The sequence below is a fragment of the Anguilla rostrata genome, chromosome 2, assembly GCF_018555375.3.
Source record: "Anguilla rostrata isolate EN2019 chromosome 2, ASM1855537v3, whole genome shotgun sequence".
Classification (NCBI taxonomy): domain Eukaryota; kingdom Metazoa; phylum Chordata; class Actinopteri; order Anguilliformes; family Anguillidae; genus Anguilla; species Anguilla rostrata.
In genome coordinates this window covers 24,236,757-24,262,329 of record NC_057934.1, presented here as the reverse complement: position 1 = coordinate 24,262,329, position 25,573 = coordinate 24,236,757, and the positions used below count along the sequence as shown (strand labels likewise).

At 40.4% G+C, this 25,573-nt stretch overlaps 1 protein-coding gene across 1 annotated transcript; it reads right to left on the bottom strand.

Annotated features, from left to right (window-relative positions):
- Positions 1–15,717: 15,717 nt before the first annotated feature.
- Positions 15,718–25,520, bottom strand: LOC135247644 (vesicle transport protein SFT2A-like). The gene is made up of 8 exons (XM_064321350.1): positions 25,191–25,520; positions 22,381–22,467; positions 21,544–21,626; positions 21,352–21,433; positions 19,854–19,889; positions 19,323–19,381; positions 18,631–18,660; positions 15,718–18,449 (listed from the first exon to the last, which is right to left on the bottom strand). Exons 1-8 carry the CDS (start codon positions 25,251–25,253, stop codon positions 18,410–18,412), a joined length of 480 nt encoding a protein of 159 aa, XP_064177420.1. The 5' UTR covers positions 25,254–25,520; the 3' UTR covers positions 15,718–18,409.
- Between the last annotated feature and the right edge of the window lie 53 nt (positions 25,521–25,573).

The window sequence follows — 25,573 nt, the reverse complement described above, 5'->3', positions numbered from 1 at the left end:
GCCCCCATCTGCCTCCGGAGACCGCCTTTTAAGCACCCAGGGTCACTGTCAAGGTAATCAGAACATTGTTAATCAATCAAACAACTAAACATCGGTGCTGATTAGCAATCCCCAACAGCTGTGGCACAGAGTCCGAGAGCTGCCACTCTCTCTCTGCAGCCAACGCAAAACCACGCCCACCCAACCACAATAGACTTGTGGTGCTGTCACTTTAAATTACAGGCGATGATGTATGACGTGCACATGGTGCAACTGGTTGGTCAGAATGTATACCACCACTGGGTGAATAAAGCTGTTTGGAGTGAGTGAACTTCTACAAGTCTGCTATCAAGTTTACAGACACGTACATGATGTCAGAAGTGGGATAATAATGGCTCAAGGGCTTCGTCGCATTGACCACTTAGTTTTTGATGACAACGTTGCCGATAACTGGTGGAAATTTGACAAGGAATAGAGAATCTATTGCAATGCGGGGCTGTCGGATAAATCAAAGAAAGTTCAAGCCTACACGCTCCAAAACCTCGCCGGCCCTGAGGCTGTTGAAAAATCCAAATCATTCATCAACTAAGATGGAGAAAGTCACGAAGATCCGGAGGTTCTACTGAAAAAGTTTGCTGACTTATGCTTGCCTGCAAAAAACGTCATTATGGACAGGCATGCTTTCAAAACCGCTATTCAAAAGCCTGGTGAGTCGGTACAAGCTTACGTCTCCACTTTGAAAATACTGGCGATGAAATGTGATTTTGGCGCACTCCGCAACAAATTGATAAGGGATTGCATAGTGTGTGGCATAGAAAGTGATATTGTGCGCAAGCTGCTACTCCGCAAAAAGAATCTCACCCTCGAATTGGCGATTAGCACTTGTATGCTCCATGAACAGTTAGAAAAGAGCTCCAAGGAGTTAAAAAAAGAAGCGGATGTGTGTGCTATTCAGAAAACTTGCTGTGGCAACTGCAATGGACAACACGTTCCTGACCGTAGTAAATGCTATGCATTCAACAAACAAGTGCAATAATTGTGGCAAATTTAATAATTTTGCTAATTGCTGCAGATCCACACCAGCACAGGCCACAGCTAGTGCCAAAGCCCCCAGTCAATGCAGAAAAAGACAGCCAGATTGAGTGAACGAATTGAATACGCAACCAGACAGTGCTCTGGATGATACTTTTTATTGTGACCCAATTGATTTACCCACTCAGACCTCTTTGATAGCAATACTATAGGTAAATTGCCAGTCATATGCCACATGAGGCTAGATGACACTGTCGCCCCTGCAGTATGTGCTCCCCGCAAGGTTCCAATAGCCATGAAAGAAAAGGTTAAGGCAGAGCTTGATCGAATGACTGCACTTGGTGTCATAACACCAGAAACTGAAGCCCCAGGATGGGTGTCCGCCATGGTTGCAGCCAAGAAAAAAGATGGAACTGTGCAAATTTGCATCGACCCAGTGCACCTGAACAAGGCCCTTCTCAGACCACATCACCCCCTGAAATCTATCGAACAAATCATTGCAGACATGCCTGGTGCTAAAGTTTTCAGTATTTTGGCTGTCAAATGCGGCTTTTTGCAGATCCCCCTTGATGACGCTTCCTCAAAGCTCACAACTTTCATGTCACCCTATGGCTGCTATAAGTTCCTCAGAATGCCATATGGCAGCTGCACAGGCAGCGAGGTGTTCCAAAATGTGATGGAGCAACTGTTCGCTGGACAACCCTGCGAGATCGTAGTAGACAATATTTTAATCTGGGGACGTACACAGCAAGAACATGATGATCGTCTAAGACGGGTATTGAACAGAATTTGTGCCATCAACTTGAAGCTCAACCTCGATAAATGCAAATTCAGAATCAGTAGTGTCCACTACGTCGGCCACCTGCTAACAGCTGATGGTGTCAAGCCTGACCCTGAAAAAACAAAAGCAGTTTGTGACATGCCGAAACCGCAGGACAAACATACCCTGCAGCAGTTCTTAGGTATGACAAACTACCTGTCAAAGTTCATTCCTCAGCAGTGAGGTTACTGGCAACTGATACAGCAAGATGTGGAGTGGACTTGGCATGAAGCCTACGATGCGGCATTTAACAAGCTGAAACAAGCAGTAACACACCCCCCAGTCCTACAGCTTTTTGACATATCGAAGCCAGTGGTCATATCAGCAGATGCCTCACAACATGGGCTGGGTGCGGTGTGTCTCCAGCAAGGGAGACCTGTGGCATTCGCATCACGTGCCCTCAAACCCACTGAGTCCAGGTATGCACAGATTGAAAAAGAAATGTTGGCACTAGTCTTTGCAACCAAGAAGTTCCATGATTTCATCTATGGATGTCCCGTCACAGCTGAAACTGACCACCAGCCCTTAACAACAATTCTGTGGAAACTGCTTCACACTGCGTAGCTCCGCCTACAGGGTACGATGTTGAAGTTACATAGCTACAACTTGGATATGATTTACAAACGCGGTAAGGAACTTTTTGTTGCCGATGCGTTATCACGTGCACACCTACCGCTGACTGAGCCCCCGCTTACTGATGACCTCTGGGAAGTCATGACTGTACAAGTGCTCTCCTCATATCGCACAGATGAACTGAGAAATGCTGTGGAGAGGGATGTTATATGTCAACAGCTCTCTGACGTTATTCTGCGTGGTTGGCCAAACACCTCGAGGGAATTGCCCCATGATCTGCGTCTTTTCTTTTCAATGAGGGAAGAGATGACTGTTCAGGATGGACTCCTGCTCCATGGACAAAGGTGTAAGGTAAAATTTCAATTTTCCCAATCAACTCTGTTGTCCCTTCACAACGGGCCATATTCTTCCATGCCGCGCACACTGGTGGAGTTGTAAAAATTCCACTGCCGTACATTAGTGGAGCTGAGTGGAGCCATAAAATGCCCCAGGTTGGGGAGAGCAGCTGAAAGCTGCTTGGGACTGTCTTTTGCGGCCCCGTTTATTGAGGGGAAGCAATCTTCAAATGGCTTATCCTCCTGGAAGAGTTGGAGGAATCAGATGACAGAACATTACCCTCTTGGAGCTGTGGCCATACCAGGTGGAGGGTCAAGAAGAACTTCAATTGGGGGCCATAAACTGCTGCTCTGCAATCCATGGACAATGGCCCAGGCTCTCCTGGGTAAGACAAAACTACTACCATAGACTATAAAGCCGCGTTTCCACCGCAGGAACTATACCCCGGAACTAGGAACCTTTTGAAGAACTCAGTGCGTTTCCACCGCAGGAACTAGGGTCTAAATTTAGTTCTGGGGGCTTTGTTTTACCCCCCAAAACGTTCCTGCTCGGGGGGTAGTACTTTCCGAAAGTACAGGAACCTTTTGGGTGGAGCTTGCAGCGCTGAACATTTCTGATTGGTCGAGTACTCGTAGCATTTGTGTTGTATTTATTTTCCGCCATTACCCGCCATGTTTGAAAATATGCAGCGGCAAACCAATTTATTTTCATAATAACTTCAAATCAAACTTGTATGTTATGCGGCGCAGTAGCCTACTTTTGGTTATAGCCTGTCAACGTCTTGGAATTATAACGTGTGCTCTTCGGTTCTTTTCTTGCTTTAGTATTCGTTTTATAAAATGCTAAGCATTTGTGCTGGGACAGCATATTACGTAGGCTACCAAAACATTCAAACGGATTAATTCGGTTGCTGAATATTTTCTTCCGGATTTTCTTTGTTAGCCCGTTGTAATTGACTCAAAACGTTTGATACAGTTATGTGAGGTATGCGGTAGTTCTGCATAATTAACATTGGTGATACAGTACAAGCAAACTGGAAATCACCTTCCGCACTTTTTATCCGGGTAAAATAACAGGTTAATTCTAGTAATCTTCCCTTTAGCTTTTTCAGACTGCCGTAATTTTACTCAATTTTACTGCCATTTTTCAATTCCACGAAAAGACCAGGAAGACTATGGACTCATTTATGGTGCATGGTTCGCATCTGGAGGGCACACTTCGCTGCTCGGCTAGCAGTAACTTCGAAGGAAAGCAAACGGTGGCTGTACCACTACTAATTTACATTTTCACGCAAGTCCGAGTTTTCGTTCTATTCTTGTCATTTTGCGATTAGCCTATATGGAATTGACGACGAGAAAGTAATAAAACAGCAAATTGTTTACAATGTGTGCATGTTTTCTGCTGTTAATGAATGTGTTTGAGAGGATATATGAAAATCAATAAATACAAAAGTAACCATATATAGTCATTGTTGGTAACCCGTTGTATATAAGTGGAATAAACCCCTCCGGGCTGTCCCGGTTATTAGAAAATAATGTAGGCTACTTCGGTGGTAGTATGGGGTTACAGAAGAAATCATATGACAGATGGACCGACGACAACGTCAGTGGGCTAATTTGCCTAATCTTCGCGGTACTTTAGACCCCGGTGGAAACGCAGACAACCATTTTGCTGAAGGAACCTTTTAGTTCTTGGTAAAGTAGTTCCTGGGACTGAAAGTTCCGGGTAATTTTGGTGGAAACGCGGCTTAAGAATGCGTCGTATGTATTTGCATGCAACTAAGGATGATATGATACATGTGGGGGACTGTGAATAATAACATACATAGACAAGTACACTGAACGGGTATGAGATGGTATATGTATGATCACAAGTATGTAAAGCATAGTATATTTAGGTATGCCTACATAAGTGTCTGGGTCACAGATGGGTCACCACCATGGACTCCCATAGAGAAGTATTTGGAGAATTGATAGGTAAAATCATAGGATCGCGTGCCATCGTACAAAGTATCTTATTACTGTCACTGGATTTTGATACTTCTCCTGTGTCTACAGAGGAGGGGGGAAGTGCAGTTTCTCTCTTCCTGGAGGAGTAGGGGGGGTTTCTTAGTGGGGCAGATGTTACCAGGCTATTCGTGTCCAGACCTTATTTGGGCAAACCAAGGGAGCTGTGGGGTGTGGAAGGCTTTCTCAGGATTGGATTTAAGGGAAGTCCAAAGAAACATTCGGGGAGAATCTGCTTGACAGTTTCCCTGGTACCATAGTCTTTGCTGTACAGAATATTTGGGCATTCATCAATACTCACTTTGTGTTCCTTTTCTTTTTATAGCGGTCTTTTGTCTTACTTTGTAAAATAAAATGTTCACCTTTTCCATCATTGAAACTGCATATCTTCGGTTATTGCCAATGGTCATATTGTGTCATCATAAACTGTTTTTTCCTTTTTCAGACCTGCCAATGCACGTATACACGAACCCGTATTCACATACATCTTCACTTTACAGGATGTGAAGTTAATGGAGTCAAATAGACATGTTTTCCTCCCTGCGACTAAATCTAATTCCTTACAAAGGCTAATAATACCCTCTGCACTGCAAAAGTTCTATGTTGGCCAGCTGCACCAGGGCCATCCCGGTATCGAAGCCACTAAACACAGAGCTGGACCTCCATGTACACAGATATTGAGAGGGAGTTGTCTCGTTGTGCTGCCTGCAACACTCTTACACCTCACCACACAAAGGAACCACTGCACCTCCATGAAATCCCAGACCTACCATGGTCATTCACTGCAGCTGACATATTTGAATGACATGCCAAAATGCATTTAGTGCTTGTTGACTCTTACTCAGGCTGGTTTGAGCTGAACTACCTCCCTGATATGAAAAGCACCACAGTAATCGCAAAGCTGAAGCAACACTTCTCAACACATGATGTTCCCCACACCCTCACGACTGAAATTAGGACCCAGTTCACTGGTAAGGACTTTTCAGACTTTGCACACACGGGACTTTAGACACATGAGTAGTAGTCCTCATATCCCGCAATCGAATGGGCTTGCTGAGTGTGCTGTAAGATCCGTAAAGCAACTCCTGGAAAAGTGCTACGGTGACGGCACGGACATCCAAGCTGCCCTCCTCCACGCTCACAACATTCCCAGTGATGGACTCCCCTCTCCCGCCCAGCGACTTCTGTCCAGATGGACCAGAACATTTCTACCAGTAACCAAAGCCATGCTCTAGCCTACCATTCACACTGAAGTGACAACCACTATCACAAAAAGGAGAGTGAGGGGGAAAGCATATCATGACCGCAATGCCCGGCGCCTCCCTGCATTTAGACCAGGTCAAACCGTCAGGCTGCAGACTGCACGTGGTTTTGACAGGTTAGCAAGAGTAGAGAGCCCAGCCCTTCAGCCTAACAGCTACATAATAACATCCCAAGAAACCAGGTACATCAGGAATCGCCGACACCTCCTCCGAGTTGATGAACCCCCACCGGCCAGCATAGGATGACCTACCACAAATGCCCACCTCAGCAGCACCTGATCCAGAAACTGTCCCCAATAGCACCCCACTACCCATACCGCCCATCGTCACACCAGCAGTCACCTCAGGTGATTCATGTGGCAGACAACCTGTGGTGACTTGCTTAGGAAGAGTCAGCCACTCCAACCAGTGTTATCAGGATTATATCACAACTGAGCCCCTGTGACAGATAAAACTAATGTGTGCACCTTGAAAAACATTATTCTTCCAGCGATTGCTTACTGACTTTCCTTCTTTTGTTATTCTGTACCTTATTCGTTATCTGTGCCATCTCATTTTCTTCTTGTGTGAGTGTTGTCAGTTTCCAGTTATGTACTGTACCCTTATTCATACTGTTGCATTCAGGGATCCGTGCCACTCAAGTTACGTATGTGGCTGTTGTTTGTGTTGCTGTAATTTCTTGAGCTGCGTTTCCACCGCAGGAACTTTACCCCGGAACTAGGAACCTTTTGAGGAACTCAGTGCGATTCCACCGCAGGAACTAGGGTCTAAATTTAGTTCCGGGGGCTTTATTTTACCCCCAAAAAAGTTCCTGCTCGGGGGGTAGTACTTTCCAAAAGTACAGGAACCTTTGGGGTGGGGCGCAAGCGCTGAAAATTTCTGATTGGTCGACTACTTGCAGTCTTTTATTTCAACCGCCATGTTTAAAAATATGCAGCCGCAAAACAATTTATTTTCATAATAACTTCAAATCAAACTAGTATGTTATGTGGCGCAGTAGCCTAGTTTTGGTTAGCTGGCCAACGTCTTGGAATTATAATGTGTGCTCTTCTGTTCTTTTCTTGCTTTAGTATTCGTTTTATAAAATGCTAAGCATTCGTGCTGGGACAGCATATTACGTACCAAAACATTCAAACGGATTAATTCGGTTGCTGAATATTTTCTTCCGGATTTTCTTTGTTAGCCCGTTGTAATTGACTCAAAATGTTTGATACAGTTATATGAGGTATGCGGTAGTTCTGCGTAATTCACATTGGTGATACAGTAAAAGCAAACTGGAAATCACCTTCCGCACTTTTTGTCAGGGTAAAATAACAGGTTAATTCTAGTAATCGTCCCTTTTGCTTTTTCAGACTGCCGTAATTTTACTCTGCCATTCTTCAATTCCACAAAAAGACCAGGAAGACTATGGACTAATTTATGGTGCATGGTTCGCATCTGGAGGGCACACTTCGCTGCTCGGCTAGCAGTAACTTCGAAGGAAAGCAAACGGTGGCTGTACCACTGCTAATTTAAATTTTCACGCAAGTCCGAGTTTTCGTTCTATTCTTGTTATTTTGCGATTAGCCTATATGGAATTGACGATGAGAAAGTAATCAAATAGCAAATTGTTTACAACGTGTGCATGTTTTCTGCTGTTGTTGCCAGTTATATTGGAAACGTGAATGCATTCTGTCGCCTCGGATGTCAAGACATGAAAGTGAATGTTCGCATAAAAACATAATGAATGTGTTTGAGAGGATATATAAAACAGTTACAATCGGACTATTGGTCTGTTATATCCTATTTGTTGCATAACGGTCCAAGTTCAACTACCAACGACAGTTTTGCTTGACAACGGTAAAATATGCCCAAACGGCTGCAGAAGAATATTTCAATTCCAGGTGATAAAATCGATAAAAATCAATAAATACAAAAGTAACCATATATAGTCATTGTTGGTAACCCGTTGTATAAGTGGAATAAACCCCTCCGGGCTGTCCCGGTTATTAGAAAATAATGTAGGCTACTTCGGTGGTAGTATGGGGTTACAGAAGAAATCATAGGACAGATGGACCGACGACAACGTCGTTTTTTCATACGTCAGTGGGCTAATTTGCCTAATCTTCACGGGACTTTAGACCGCGGTGGAAACGCAGACAACCATGTGCTGAAGGAACCTTTTAGTTCCTTGAAAAATAGTTCCTGGGACTAAAGTTCCGGGTAATTTTGGTGGAAACGCGGCTTTGGTGTCACATCTAGAAGAGGGGGGATGTAGACTTGTTGTGCTGTCACTTCAAATTACAGGCGATGATGTACGATGTGCACACAGTGCCACATCTGTATACCACCACTGGGTGAATAAAGCAGTTTGGAGTGTGTGAAGTTCTACAAGTCTGCTATCGAGTTTACAGACACATACAGCCTATATAGCCGCGTTTCCACTCAAAGTACCCAGAACTTTTAGTCCCAGGAAATACTTTTCAAGGAACTAAAAGGTTCCTTCAGCCCATTGTTGTCTGCGGTTCCACCGCGGTCTAAAGACCCGCAAAAATTAAGCAAATTAGTCCGCTGACGTATGAAAAAGCGACATTGTCGTCTGTCCATCTGTCGTATGATTTCTTCTGTAACTCCATACTACCACATTATTTTTCAATAACGGGACAGCCTGGAGGGGTTTATTCCACACATACAACGGGTTTACCAACAATGACTATATATGGTTACTTTATTATTTATTGATTTTTATCCGCGGCCGTTTGGACATATTATTTTACCATTGTCAAGCAAAACTCTCGTTGGTAGTTCGACAATGACCATTGTTATTCAACAAACAGGATATAACAGGGCAATGTACATATTGTAACTGTTTTATATCCTCTCAAACACATTAATTAGTTATGTTTTTATGCAAACATTCACTTTCATGTCTTGACATCTGAGGCGACAGAATGCATTCACATTCGTAACTGGTACAATATTCATAGCAGAAAACATTTACATGTCCTAAACAATTTGCTGTTGAATTGATTAATTTGATTCTCATCGTCATTTCCATATAATCGCAAAATGAAAAGAATAAATAGAATGAAAACTCTGAAAAATAGAGTGAAAATTTAAATTAATATCGCAGTGGTACAGCCAGCGTTTGCTTTCAACCTTTAAAGTTACTGCTAGCGGAGCAACTAAATATTGGAAGTGTGCCCTCCAGATGCGAACCATGCACCTATGCATGTCTAGACTTCCTGATCTTTTTGTGGAATTGAAGAATCGCAGAGTAAAATTATGGCAGTTTGAAAAAGCAAAAGGGACGATTACTAGAATTAACCTGATTTTACCCTGACGAAATGTGCGGAAGGTGATTTCTTTCCTGTTTGCTTTTACTGTATCCCAATGTAAATTACGCAGAAATACCACATACCTCACTTACAGTGCCAAGCGTTTTGAATCAGTTATAACGGGCTAACAAAGAAAATCCGGATGAAAATATTCAGCAACCGAATTAAACCGTTTTGAATGTTTTGGTACATAATATGCTGTCCCAGCACGAATGCTTAATATTTTACAAAACAGACTTAATGATAAAGCAAGAAAAGAAGAGCACACGTTATAATCCTCAATCTTAATTTCTCATCTGTAGATGTTGGCAGGCTATAACCAAAAGTAGGCTACTGCACTGCATAACATAAAAGTTTGAATTCAAGTTATTATTTTGAAAATAATAAATTGGATTTGCGGCTGCAGATTTTTTTAAATGGCGGTTGAAATAAAATGGTGCGAGTACTCGACCAATCAGAAATGTTCGTGCTTGCGCCCCACCCCAAAAGTTCCGGTACTTTTGGAAAGTACTACCCCCGATCAGGGACTTTTTGGGGGGTAAAAAGTCCCCAGAACATTTAGACCCTGGTCCCTGCGGTGGAAACGCACTGAGTTCCTCAAAAGGTTCCTAGTTCCTGGGGAAAGTTCCTGCGGTGGAAACGCGGCTTATGTTAAGCATGTTTATATTCCAACCAGAGACTGTAAAAAATATGGACAAAGCTACTGTGACGTCACCCATTGACTCTCCGTGGGTCTCCGAAAATACGTTTTGAAGCTCAATGGCGGGCGCGGCCATTTTGGAGTTGGAGCCAAAACCACAGAGTTTAAAAGCCGCTCTGTGATTTTTACAATTTGATTGACAGTCCGGTGCGGAAAAGCCCATCAACCTGAACAAGGCTAGCTGACTGTCTGCCGTTATGTTTTAAAATATATTATCAGATGTTTACGGAGTTTAATTTCCATCCGTGACTGTACTGTCATGTAATCACGTTATATGTATGACATTAAAAATACAATTAGGCTATGTTCAGTTATCTTCAATTCATGTTTCTCAGCAAAACGAATATGCTTAACTAGCATATCAGCTTGCCAGTGAGCTAGGTAGGCTATCCGTGGTTAGCTCACGCATTAGCAATATGAACCACAGGGGAAGAACATTGACTACACTGATGGTCAATCAATCGGAGATGTGTAGGCTACTGGTGATTTGACTAGGCTAATTTTCGTATAACTGTCTGGTAGATCTGCTGTTAACCGAGCAAGTTATCGTCGTAGGTTTTCGCCAGTCAGTTAATGAGCCAGTAACTGCTACTACTAGCTACTCCATCGCCGTTTGTGGTGTTCACTTGCTGGGTGACCGATCGTTCGCAAATCACTTTCTACCGAATAAAAATTAACACTGTCAGCGGTTATTAACAAATCTACCAAGTATTTTAATAACTGATCTGCAGGCGTGTAAATATGACAACGCACTTTGTACAGCAAGTTTTCCACCTGGTGCATGAAGACAAAAATAATGTAGCCTACGTTGAATTTCTAATTATTATTAGGCTATCGTTTTTTTCTTGTAAATCATCAAAACCAATGGAGAAAAGCCAATATACGCAAGGAGCCCCCAGAACCGATTCTGAGAACCACTGTCTTAAATGCCTAGCTTGTCGGTCTCTTAAATGCTAAAAACATATTCCTTTCTAAATGCCAAGATGGTTAATTTCGTTAAATTCTGTGTGTGTGATTTCAGCAAATGAACCTTGAGACTCTTAATTCGCTTCGTGAAACTGAAAAAGTGTTTATCCCAAAATCGGGATTATAGTAGCTTTGTCACATGCTTGAAGCATGGCCCAGGTAGACATTTACGGAATGTACACGACTGACAAGCCGCCAAACACGTCTGACAGATTGAATGTTTGCCGGTTAAGGTTAGCTAGCTAGTCAAATGGCTTGGTAGCCGAAGTTGCGAACTGTTTTAGCATAGGCTACTACTGGACTACCAAATATAGCAAGCTGATTACGCTTTCTGCCAACTAATTATTTGGTTAAGTAGGCTAAAGGAAATAGTAAAAATGACTCGGCTACCGAAAAACTTCGGAGGAGGAGGATTATTTTATGGTCGTCTAGTGCAGCTGTAAATAGCACACGCCATAATTAAATCACCACGAAATGGGATGCTTGCATTTTCAGACTTAGCACAGGCGGACCGTAGCCGGCGCCGCAATGTCAAGGCCAAGAGACGCCACCGCCCACCCCAGTGACCATAGACTGTAGCCCCTACTATAGCTCAGTCCTCCGCAGTAATCCGGAAGTGACGCAAGCTGTACCTCATTGGTCCAGAACAAATATTGGCACTGTGCCCAAATGACGCAATAAATCATGAAATCGACCCATGGACAGTCATAAGACCAATAAAATACACCTATTATGACTATTTGTTCTTGTGAGAAAAAATTATTGACTTTGTATTTTGATCGCATTTGTACCGTAGACTTACATGGAAACCGGATATGAAAACACCTATACTGGAGCCATCCGTAGTGGCGCTAGTGAGCAACCAGGAACTACAACACCAGGAAATGAGCTTCAAAAACGAAGTCTGGTTTTGGCCGCTTGATTCCAACAGCTAAAGAAAAGGAAATCTTACACATAGGCATATGTTTGATGCTTGTTGTTTGGTGACACCTATTGGTGTTTTGAGAAAGTACAGGTTAACCGGGATGTGATTGACATAAGAATTCAAAGCCCTGTATGGACTGGCGCGTGAAATAATGAAGCTACCGACTGAAACAATAACCTCGCTGTTTAATCTACAACGTTAAGTTAGCATTTGTAGTTGAGAGGCAGACATCGTGTCAATCGCAGGTTAACTCGACGGAAAAGAGAATTCATTTACAAATCAATAAAATTACAAGGCTATCGCTAACAGATAACGTTATACTAATTTTACTTTATTTGCATATCAGTGTAGCCGCTAGAGGTGGGCAGGTAATTAGATGACACGGTAACGTCATACGCGAATACATGCATATAAGCATGTTCTAAACAGGCAGACAGCGAGCCGTCAATCTTGGGGTCCTCACAATCTTACACCGGTTGAGAGTTGTGAGTGGAACGTTTGTGTGCGGCGTTGATAAATGGTTTGTGCCGGTCCCTGTGTAGGACTGCAGGTTGTTTTGCTTATCCGGGAGTGCATGTACTGTATGTAAGCTGAAGAAAGTATGTGTATTTCTCTGTTTACTTAAGTGAAGAACTATTTGAGTTGTATAAATGTGTACATGTAAGGTTGCTATTTATACATGTGATCCTGTTTAGCAGACTTGTGTAAATGGTGGTATCTCATGTGCAGCCACGGCTGGAGATGACGTGGCCAGCGTTGACTGACCTTACCGCATACAGCGGTTGTTTTATTCATGCTTTTATATTGGTGGCTTCTTGGTTTGGGTGTGGATGCTTTCTGTGCATGTAGCTTGAGCAGTGCCTTTTGTTTCGCTTATAGGTTTATTTTGAGTAGGTGGCCGATGCATGGATTGACCGCTGTACCTTCCTTCCGTTTTATGTACATGTTGTAAATTAGCTGCCCACCTACCGCGAGTGAGTGTGCTTCCGCTCATAGTATCTGGCCTTGTGTTGATTAGCTAGTACACGGAGCTGGTCGGCTAGCTTGAGCATTTCTTTTTGTTTAATTGTTTTTTGTTTTCATGTTAGCCATTCTCCCCCGCTCTAACTCAATCAGCTAACCCAGTCTTGCTTTAATTATTCTTTGCGCCCCTTCTACATTACATTACAGGCATTTAGCAGACGCTCTTATCAACTTTTACATAGCATTTTACATTGTATCCATTTATACAGCTGGATATATACTGAAGCAATTTCGGTTAAGTACCTTGCTCAAGGGTACAACGGCAGTGTCCTACCCGGGAATCGAACCTGCGACCTTTCGGTTACAAGTCTAGTTCCCTACCCACTGTGCTACACTCCGTCCTTCTAGATTGCTGTGCTTGACTAAGAGCGTTTGGTTTTGCTTTAACTATTTGTGTGTTCTTCTACTTTGCTCTGTGGAGTTTGCAGTGTGATTACAATTGCAGTGTACCTTAATGGAGTGTGTCATTCACAGGTGTATATATTCCCTTCTCTAAGGTCGCAGCAAACACAAGGTACAAGCCAGCTGGGTAGTCTGTTTGCAGTAAGGGGTGGAAATGTTAAATGTTGTGCATGTTATTGCTAATTAAACCATTTTATGAATTGGAGAAAATAAAGGAAGCTGGCATTTTGCTATCTTCCCTACCATAGTTTTTTACGAAATCTATGTTAATAAAAAGGATCTGTTTTTCTCTTACTTGAGACTCCTGTCGTTCATACTTGCGTTGGTAACATCAGGAATGCGTTGTGTCTAACATGGACATACACCACATTACAAAGACGATTTTCCTGAAAGAAATATACCGTTTTATAAGTTAGATGTTCAATTTAAGTCTTCCTTACCGTCATCCTTATGTATGCCACTGCTGTAGGCTAGGCAGTCATTCAGCATTATTTTATTATTTTGCTTCGACCACACAAACTTGGGGTGGAGTAGCATGTTACCCCACGTACCAAGTGTTATTTCGCCCCAAGGTGCCGGCTGCAGCGAAGACACACTCCCAGTTGCAGTGGCATCATCTGCCAGAGTCAGCAAAGAACTTCCCCGTGTCCCTCCATTTCTCCACATCCACCAATTCACCAATGCGCTTTTTGGTACTATTGTGGACCTGTCGCGAGCCTGTGCGTGGAGCACTGCTTTTTAATTCTCTACTTTGGAGGGCATGGCGAAAGAAACATACACGAGGGATACCCTACTACAGCCCAACACAGTTGAGGAAAAAAACTGAAATTAGTTCAGACGATGTGAAATAACCGCACAATAAATAAATGCGTAAATTAAGTTCATCATGGTATTCATGTGCCATTGGAAGTGACGTTGGCCCTATATATGTGTATAAGTGGGACTGGGGAAAATATTAAGAACTAACGGTAATGTGTTCACATACATGCATTGCAGCTTTTCCAGTTTCAACTGATGTGTTATCTCGGGGTATTTTTGTGATCATAAATTTCATTAGGTGCAGTGGTTTATCAGACAATTATTATTTGGAGCTTAAGTTTTGGGTAAATTGTAAATTTGAATACCTTTTTATAATAGAAATCCCATAAAGCTCTGTCTACTATACGTGTTGTCTACTGTGTACCTATACATAAGAACAGTGGTCAACAAGAATAGTTAGAACTAAGTTGAAATGTAACCTAGGTATTGTATCCAAAAATACATCTAAAGGGGAGAGACGGTACTAATGCTATATCGATTTGTACAGTTGTATGCAATACACAACAGCCTTTTTATTAGCTGGCTAGCTCTCTCTAAACTTCTCTGTTACAGGCTACCTGGAATGCAGTGAAATATGGCTCAAAGGGGGATTTTTCGTTGCATTTGTAGTCAATCTTGACCCGTACAGCAGATTGATTTTCACCAATGGGGAGTTTGCAACAAAGCAGATTATAGGCAGCGCAATTTCTAGTTTTTCGCCCTCTGTATACTTGATTTGGGAGGGGAAAGATAAAATAATTATTTTAATGTAGAAAATTTTTTTTACATATTTTTATACATGAAATGTAAAAATCATTAATCAAGTTTCAAATTGCCATCGGAGAAGGAGAATACAACAATACAAACAATACAGTAAATTACCAACAAAGCTAACTAGATACTGCACTTGCTGTGGGGGCAGGGATCTCTTATCAGTCTACTAACCTCAACTATTCCATATTCGGTGTCCGTTTTTAAGAGTTAGATAAAAAATATTAGGTTGTTACTCGCTAGCTAGAAGGTCACTGCTGGCTAGCTAGCAGCAGTGTGCCCACAGCAGATCCAATGGACTCTTCATCTCCTACTACAGTAGAGTCCCAGATCACCCATTCCTGAATCCATGGGGAACGGGAGTTGATCAGAACTCTGAACAACTTTGAAAGTTAAGTGAAATTACATAACATTTCCAATAAATGATTACAATGAAAATGTATTTGCATCACTCTGGCCTTATTTTTAAGCTTATTTTAGGCTCTCATATTTAGCTATAAACCATTTTATAAGTTAATAATCAAACAACCTGTGGTCTTAAGTGGGATCAAATTTTTTTCTATGCCATCATTCTGAAAGACACAGAATATGATGCAGCGCACTGATATTATCAAAATAATAATAAATCATTCCAAGAAAACACAAAGATGGTTCAATAAAAAGGAAGAAAATGTAAATTTTGGAAATTAAATGCTAGAAAATCAAATACATTTCTGAACATAAATTTAAAAAAAATAAAGCAGGGACAAACTAATAAAACCAAGATTAAAAATAAAGTAATAAAAGAAACCCAAATCAACTACAAGCTAATGTAAAAACGTGGTTTTAATGAACCTTTTAAACTAATGTTTAGTTTTAGTGTATGCCTCTCTGATCTAAAGAGGCAGGCTGTTTCCCTGTATAGGACCATGGAAGGAGAAGCATCATTCTGCTCTTTTGCCGTGAACCTTTGAAATACAGAGAGGTTAATAGCATAAGATCAGAGGGCATGTTTGGGCCAATGTTTTCCCTGAAAATCCAGGTATGTATTCTGGTACAAAGCCTTGTAGGACATGTATAACAAGTACAATCATTTTAAAATCAATAACTGAACTAAGGCTAAATTAATATTATAATGTAGTTTATGTCTACCAATTACAAAAAAAATTAAGCAAATAACCAAGAAAAGTTTTAGAAAGATACAAAGTTCTAAGCAAGCTAAAGATGGTTCTTGCTATGCCCTGGAAAAGTGACAGTCTGTGGAACTGAAGGCATCTTCTGACAACCCAGCTAAACTTAAACTGCCCCTAACCTAACACTATTAATTCTTTAATAATGCAGTGTATTGTGAAATGCACTAAATGCAGGTTTGGTGTGCGGAAAAAAATAACCGTTGTTTTCTTTTCATAGTGTCACTACTTCAGAATGAGCAGATTCATAGATGACACCAATATAGTTACAGACTGAGGACATGTTTAGAATTTTTATCATTGTTTATGTTTAATGTAGCCCATGTTCAAAAACCAAGTTCTAATCATATTCTGATTACAGCTGGTTTGATTACCAGATAAAGTTTACAGCAAAAAATTAATTTAAAAATAAACTATCAGTAGTCTCATGTAAGTAACAACTCCAATGAAAGGAACTGAGCCTATTGGCATAAGTTCCCACAGAAATGGAATTTCTGAAAATCTAAATTCCTTGCTGTTATATATCAGAGGTTATTAGAGGTGTTACTGCAAATAATTATTTAAGAAATGCTTCTTACACAATTTGGCAGACGTACAGACTGCCTCTCTGACCATCCGTCTTCTTATGTTTATCCCATTACGTTCAATGTTCATTTGTGAACATTGGTAAGAGCGCCAAAATAGAACAATGAACCAATGTTCAAATTAAAACGTGGTCTTGGGTTAAAATGCAAATGAATCATTCGACACCAAACTTGCACAATGCTAAATGCTTTAAATCAGTGGTTCCAGGGGAGCCCTGTGTATGTTGGTTTTCATTCAAACCACAATTGCAATCCCATAATTTAAAAAAGGCATTATGCATTATGTCAGAAATATATATACATGCATGCCATGGAGAACATGGGACTTTTATTCTTCATGGCATGCATAGCTATTTCTGACATAATGTGGCTTAACAGGGTAGATCCCTCTAAACTGAAACTGAAATGAAAATCTCCAAAAAAAAATAAAGAAAAATTGTTAAAATTCTGGGATTGAAGTATACTTTATCTGGTTGGAACAAAAACCAGCATACATAGAGGGTCCCCAGGACCTACACCCTGAGAACCACTGCTTTAAATGACTCACCCCCTTTTGCATCGCCTAACGCAACAGGATTATTGCAGACCACAAAACTACCAAACCTGCAGAGGCAAAACATATTCTGTTAGCACATGACTGAACTAGCAATTTTGTGGCACCGGTAGCATTTGTGCGACTGTTGTCACTAAAATCGTTCCTGGCCGAGACACTACATATTGCACTTGCGTTCAGAACCTTTACTGACTGTGCCAATATATAAGGCCAAGCCTGTATTTGTAGTGAGCCCATTTACTGACTGAGCCACTCAATTGCAACCATCCATATGCTTATTATTGACAAATTCACGTGGGAGCTCTTATGACATCAATTCTGAAGTGATGATTATTTATGATTAATTATTTTATAACCCCTACATTTTTGCTTATTTTTACAATCAGATCATGGCAGTTAACAACCTTTAAAAACACAATTCCATAATTTTGTATACAAAAAGTATACAAAGCAAACACGGGGAAAAACATTACTGTTCTCCATACAAAATAAGAAACATATCAAAGACTCAATGGTCTTTCAGACTACATTAACAATCCCTCAACCTCCGCTCCACATTAGACAGTAAAGGCACTATTACATTCTATGAAAATGCACATTTTAAAAAGGTCTTAAATACTTTTTATCTATTCCAAACTAACCATCTCTCCCCTAATTAAAATATTCACTTAAAACTAACCATGTCCACTCAATAAATTATGAATAACAAACACATGCCATTTAAAAATATGTTTGGAAATAATATGTACAGTTACTTATACATTCAAGAAGAAGAAACTAAATTCCCTTGGCAGATGTGCCATGCTTGCATAAGATCAAGCCAAAAAGAGCTGATTCAAAGACTGAGTTCAGCACAAAGAGGTGAAGCTCTGCTCACAGAGAATCAGGAGTCACAAATTGTCTATAAACTAACCATATATGATCAGCTCCATACTTGAAACATTGAAAGTTCTGTCTTTGCTATTCTTGAATATTGAAGTGTTCCAAGTTTCTCGCTCATTATGCCTCATGATACTGAAAACAATGCAAGAATAGCTAGCATAGCTAAGTTGGACACAACATCAGAACCTCCTAAAATAAGTCCATACAGATGGGAAAAGACCAGGAGTGAAGAATTTTGTTTGCCTCAAAACATTGATGGTGGAATTCAGCTCAGACAGGAAGTGGAGCTCAATTCAGGCAGAATGAGGAGTTCAGTTCAGGCACGTGGTAAAGCACTTCATCACTGCATCCCTGGCAGAGACAGAGAAGACATTCAACTACCATATCACATAATATAACAACAACAAAAACATTGTTCTACTAAGACATTCAAGAACAATAAATGTTGAATTAATTATTGCTTTTCAGTAATTTATTTGCTTTGTATGTGAGAGGTTGTCATGCAGAATAGAAAGAGTGTGTGAAGTCTTACCTTGCAAATGGGATGTAGGAGATGCTGTACCTGCAGAACAACAACATGATAGGTATTGGTCTTATGTAAAAGTCCTGTGACTGCCTTGAGTGAGGTGCATTAGTCTACAATTACAGTCGTGCAACTGTCCTGAATGAGGGACTTTATTTTTATGTTACAGTCCTGTATCTGTTTTGGGTGAGTAGCATTAGTATTCTGTTACACTCCTGTAACTGCCCTGAGCGAGGGACATTAAGTTTCTTGTTATAGCCTTGTAGCTGTTTTGGGTGAGAGTCATTAGTCCCCTTTTATAGTCCAGGCCTCTGTATGAGAGGGGGGCATCCTGTTACAGTCCTATATCTGCCCTGCCTGAGGGACGCTTGTTTTCCGTCACAGGCCTGTAAATGCCCTTCTGTTAAAATCTAGAAACTGGATGTTCATCTGAATTTAAGTCAGGTATTCACAGGTGAGCAGAACTTTAAATTAGGTAATGATTCACATCACAAGATCCCCAAGAGCTTCTACAACAGTGGCTTATAATAATACTGCCAAAATTGACAACAAGAACATAAAAGAAATGTAATGTAGTTTGAGTATCTTGGCAGGAGATCAAATGCTTATTTCACTAGTGCATTAGCCAATTGAATTATCAGGAATCAATTTATCACCTGCCAATCACCACAACCCCCCCAACACCCCCAGAGAGAACTCACCACGACATTGCCAAAAACTGTAGTATACAGAAAAGGATTGCCAAGCCCTTTTTTTGCCACTGGGGGGAAAAACAGCAAGAACAGCAGGTTAAATTGTTTTCATGTCCAAGTGGTAGAAGCCTCACGGCATTCCATGTAGGGAATCATTAAAGGCAAGTTATCTCACAGTTTAGGGCAGATTCACATCTTACACTTCATACAGTGAAAATCTGTATTTAAAAAAAGGAAAATATAGTAAACTGGGGCTACTCTGTGTGCTGTGGCTTGTGCAGTTTCATACTATCAAATGTGAGGATGTGATGTTTTGACTAAATGTGTTTCCTGTTAATATCATTTTAGTATTGCTTAGATTAAAGTTCTACTGTCATAGGATTTTTTTTAAAATATGAAAACAAGAACCTGTCATCCTATTGTGTATTCCAGACTTGATATGAATACTCATAAGCTCAGAGAGGAACACAGGAACTGATTGATGATTGGCTCATCCTGCTTTTATGGATATCTGATACAGTAGTGAGAGGGCATTCTTACCCAGAAGACTGAACACAGTGTCAGAATCAGGCAAAGCTGAGGGCACAAGGGAAGAAGAGTTTATATATATATTTGTGTTGAGACCAAGCAACAAGTTGTATGTGCTGCCAGGTGAATTTCAAAGTTAATCAGCAACTCAGGGCTGAATCCTAATCCTTCAGTGCTGTTAACTTCCTTACACATCTACCTGTTGTTTAAACTGATCATACACATGTGTGTCCATGAGTGTGTGCACACATGGGTGTGTGTATGTGTGTGTGATTGGGTATGTTTGTGCATGCGTGTGCTTGTGTGAGCATATGTGTGAGGGAAGTTGTATATGCTGCTTAAAGACTGATCCCAGTAGTGTTTCTGAGGTCTGTTCTGTAAACCCAATGGTTCAGTGATGTCATAACTGATGGAGAGTGTTACTTCATCTCTGTAAAACACCCAGCTCAATCTATTCGCAAGCCATTTATGAAGACATGAACAGATTTGAAGAGTGTTAATATACATTTTACACCAGGTGTGCAAACTTATCCAAAAAGGGCCAACGTGGTTTTTGTTTTAGCCCAACACTAAGACATCTGACTCTACTTATGAAGCTCTTAATTGAGACCATGATTATTAAATTGAATCAGGTGTCATAGTGCTTGGCTAAATCAAAAATCTGCACCCACACCAGCCATTTTTGAACAAGATTGGACAGCCTTGCTTTTTCCTCCAAAAATTATTCATAGTCTTGGTAAAGATGAGCAAAGTCTATATAAAATGAATTATACAGGTAATGGGAATATTATATGCCTTCATACAAAATGCAATTGCTCAGAGAAAAAACAATTTATCTGAAGATCCTCCGGATCCTTTGTTCCGTCCTTGTGGAATGACTCTTTAAATCTAATCCAAAACCTTTGACTGGATTCATGTCTGGAGACAGATGGTCATTGCAGAACATTAATTTTGCAGTTTGTTTATCATGTCTTGCTTGATTTTTATGTATACTCAGGATCATTGTCTTGCTGACCCAGGTTTGAGGCCAGAATGTCTTGGGACTTGCTGGAGTCTATGATTCCTTTGATCTTACAAGAGATCCAGGACCATTCGATGCAATACAACCTCATAACATCAAAGATCCACCACCATATTTCACTGTAGGTAAGACACTCCGTTCAACATAAGAATCTTCTTTCCAATGCCAAACCTGCAGCAAGTAAATAAAATTTTTGAAAAGCCAAGCTAATTTTGGTCTCAGTTGACACCCAGTTCAAACTGCAAGTTCCAATGGTTTTTAGCAAACTGTATTTATTATTCTTGTTCAATGTCTTCAATAGTGAGTTTTTTTCTGGCAACCTTTCCAAAAAGCTTACTGGCATGGAGGTGGCACCTGATGGTAGATTTTGAGCGAGATTCACTGTGCATGGAGGCACAATTTTTGCCCAATTTTCTTTTATATTTACACTGCTCATCTTTATCATGGATTTGAATTGTTTTTAAGCATAGCATACTGTAAATAGCATACCAGCATCACACATGTCGCCAGCAACCGGGTGGGTTCAAACATTCTTTTCAACTGTTTCAGCGGACCCATCAGGAAACAGGTACTAAGGAGGAAGCCAGTGAGTGCGAGAGTGAGTGAGTGAGAGAGAACATGCACATTCAGTTGTACATGTTAACTTTCAATAAATAATCATTACAGAAAGCAAAGTGTTACCTTAGTAAGGCTGCAACATTTCCAAGTGTGTAGAAAACTGCGAAGAGCTGAGTGCCTTTTGGTAAGAAAAGCAATGCAGTCCCCTGTGCAAATAAACAGCAGTAAAATACAGTATTATAACTCTTTGTACCAACACCCCATTTAAATGCTGCTACACTAGACGAATAGTCCAATTATATTCACTTACAGTAGGCCAACACCTCATCTACACTGTTATAAGGACACTAATATCCCAATTAATTGGAATTACAGTACACCAACCCCCAATTAACACCATTACATTATACTAAAACCCATGCACACTCAATTACAGTATACCAACACCCCATTCACACTGTTACAGTACACCGCACTACCCCATTCACACTCCATTAACTGATTAACTGTTGTTTTCAAAGTGCGAGATTTGCAATACAACCTAAATGAATACTACAATGATTACATGCCGTTTACACAGGTGATTACAATGATTACATGCCATTTACACATTTGTCTAATGCCTGCCATTTGAGTTCAGAGTTTCCATTCTTTATACCACCTAGTGGTAAATGTAACACGTCATTCATTTTTTAAATACTAGTACATTCACTGAGTAGCCACCAACCTTTACAACAAGCAGCCATCAACTCAGCAATATGCTGCATCACTACATCACTTGAAAAATTACTCTAAGCAAGGTTTCTTACAGATGCTGAGACCTTACTAAATTAATTTCTCAAATGGCTTGGATGGGTAAGTACATGTACTCACCAGAAACAAAAATAATAGTAAATAAATGTAAATGCAATATAAATGTGAGAGTGTATAAGAAAGCAGAGGAGAACAGGTTTTGCTGACCAGGATGGAGCAAAGGACCCCGCAGGCGAAACAGGCGATGAAGCACTTAAACCGCGTGCTGTAGCTGAGTGTGGACGCATCCAGGATCTGTGGGACCAGCAAGCCTCATCTATAATTAATCTGCAACATATCTACAACACATGTATCCGTCTAAAAACACGTACATATAATATATCCGGGGGTAGACTATCCATAAATCCATGTGATAGGGCCTGCTTCAAAACAAAAATAGAACAATGAACAATTAATTTTACTCTACTTTTTCGTTCAGGATTGGTTAAAAAGAAGATAACTCAATTGCTGTTGGCTTCTTATTTTTATTATGAAGACAGAGATTCAGTTATATGATTTTTAAAAAAAAATTAAAAAAAAAACATTTTCCAAAAAACAACAGCTGCATGTCTAGCAAGTTGTAAATCTCAAGAGATTTTTCATTCATAAATGTATCAGACAAGGTTACCCTACAAGAGTGTTTTTTTTCATTTGTTTACCATGAGAGATTCTTGTGTATTATCCACAGCATTGATGCTGAGAGCATTAAAACTAGTGATAAAACATTCATTGTTACTCAGTATAAGGGTAAATATTCTGCCTCGACTCTCTCATTGAAATACTGTGATTTCGACAGTCAGGAACTCCCACACCAATCAAATGAAAGGAGAACCTATAGAAGTTCATCCTACAGCACACACATTCATCCTAAGAACATACATTTACAGCCAGACTTGAAAATGCACATCCAATTACAAAAACATACCTTACATCTAAAACACAATATACATATCTAATGAGAACATGACCATTCACATCCACAATTATGCATATTTTAAACATGACTAAATTAATGTCACTTTCATGGAAGGGAGATCAAATAGCCTAATCAAAAGACAAATGTGGTTGCATTAGTGCAGATCAATTAGTCTAATCAAAAGAAACTGTGGTTACATTAGTGCATTTTGGGCTTTTGTGAATTTCCCCTTCAATGGACACTGTAATAAATAATCTGGACTCAGTCAGTGTACAAAATTAGTCCCAGTGGTAGACATTGAGGTGTGTTGATAATGCTGCTGTTCATTCATGAGACACAACCGTGTTCCTCCTTCAGGTGCACTGTTTAATCCATGTGCACGTGTAGCAACTCTGACATCACTGCAGAAGAGATGGTGAATACTTTACCTTCCCGGATCCATAATCTCCATGGGAAAGCGTGTAAAACCAAATGGAACACACAATAGCGCTGAGTGAAGAGTTAATGCGTAACACCGAACCTAGCAGTAGATGAACCATCTCACATTAGAATCGTCCATTACACCGTGGACGGACAACATGCAAAGTTAAGTGCAAAGGCGAGCTGGCCCTAGTTTGTGACGGGAAGACGTTACGTGTCCCAGTTTGTCTTGTTTCCCTCCATTATTTGACAATAAATACTCTGTAAACTGTCACCGTGAATACAATCTTAACGACTTTATTTGTATGGCTCAGACAATCACAAACAAGGGTCGAAACCGTTTTGAGTTAGATTTCTATTTATGTTCTTCGTTTTGACTGCAGGATTAAGTTAGATAATCGGAAATAAACAGTAAACAGAAACTTGCTCAAGCCATCATTTCAGGGCAAGTAGCCGTTAAAGCGGTGTCAAACTTTTAGACTGTATGATCTAACTAATCGGGGACTGCTCCATCCAGCTGCGTTACTGATCACTACCTCTCTGCAAAGCCCGATCGGCCCATGTCCAAGCTTTTCCCCAGTTGGTGCTGGAAATGTCTCACTAGCTTGCAAATTAGCGTGGACGCTATGCTAGCAACTTGCAACTACGAAACAAGAATATTTGCCCGTAAAAATAAACAAAATTTAAAAAAAAATTGGCAAAGAATAAAATGGAAGTGTAACGAAGTCCTTGTCTGGCTTCAGGGTAGTCACGACCACGTGCCATTGCCACTAGATGGCGACGTGCTATCTTTATATCGTCACTCAACTGAAGAACGTCGACAAACAACGAACAAATCTCGGAGGACCATGCACTGAAACCCAGCGTACGGCGAACACAAAGCTCAGCCTTGAATTACTTTGAATACATTACCAGCAGTGTACTCTAACTTTTAGTTTCAACGCCTGTTTTTATGTGGAGGTGCTGAGTGTTAGAAGCTTTAAACAAATCTCTTTATGGCTGAAAAGATTGCATATTACTTAATCATATAGGCTATATGTTTAATAGGATACTTGGGTTGTTGGTCATTTTAATCTGTGAAATGTGCCAATTATTTTTAAAATATATAAATAATTTATATAATAAGCCTATGTAAAACTGAATTTCAGTGGCTAAATGAGTCTATTGCGGTTGATGCCACCACTCACTTTTAGGGCGGTGCTTGGTTGCTTGGTTCTTCCAGCACCAAAGTTAATTGGAAGAGACATTCTCTCCCAGAAACTTAAACTAAATACTATAAAACTAAATAAGCATTAAAATAAAAACTAAATAAAATCAGACAGTTCCACTAATTAAACTAAACCGAACTACAAATGAAATTCAAAAACACTGTAGCCTACATAAGTGGAAACTACTGGGGAAAAAACAAAACTGACGTTTATGCCTTCTAATCAGTTAACAGATAGCACTAGCTGGTAGTCAGATTCTAAAACATACAAACTAATTATATATTTTACAAATATGCACATGATATTAAAAAAGAGGCATGACTAACGAGGTACGACGTCAATGAAAAAGCCTAGAATGACTCGTGCAACAACTTTAGCCAGAATGTAGCTAGGTAACACTTGTGTATTTGCTAATGTTATACTTATAATGTTACCTCAGTCAGCCCGCCTTGATCCTCTTCATCTTGACCGCCTAATACACGACGAAGCTTGTCCATGTTCTGTTTTAAATGTCATAGACGTTTTAAGTCTGTTACATAGAATTGTGTGAGAACTGCGGACTGTGAACTATACTGTCAAACTTCCTATTTCCGCTCCAGTGTCAACACAATTTACAGGAAGTGGAACTCACCGACTCCCGAGCACACGCCCACTTCAAAAATTCTATTTATAGGAATAATCATGCATTTGGACGGTACTTGTCAACTCGTAAAGTCTGAAATTTATCACGTGACCAGGTCGTATTTACTAGGTGCTTGCGTTTGGGCGGTCATGGCAACTGGTAAATTTATCACATGAACAATGCGTATGTCCGCTG

Bases quoted from the DNA above. Each gene is read 5' to 3' on its own strand.
- LOC135247644 (XM_064321350.1), bottom strand. From the start codon at position 25,253: ATGGACAAGCTTCGTCGTGTATTAGGCGGTCAAGATGAAGAGGATCAA. The intron at 22,468-25,190 runs GTAACATTATAA...CTGGTCCCACAG, and splicing joins ATCAAGGCGGGCTGACTGAG to ATCCTGGATGCGTCCACACT. The intron at 19,382-19,853 runs GTAAGAATGCCC...TTTTCCCCCCAG, and splicing joins CACTGTGTTCAGTCTTCTGG to TGGCAAAAAAAGGGCTTGGC.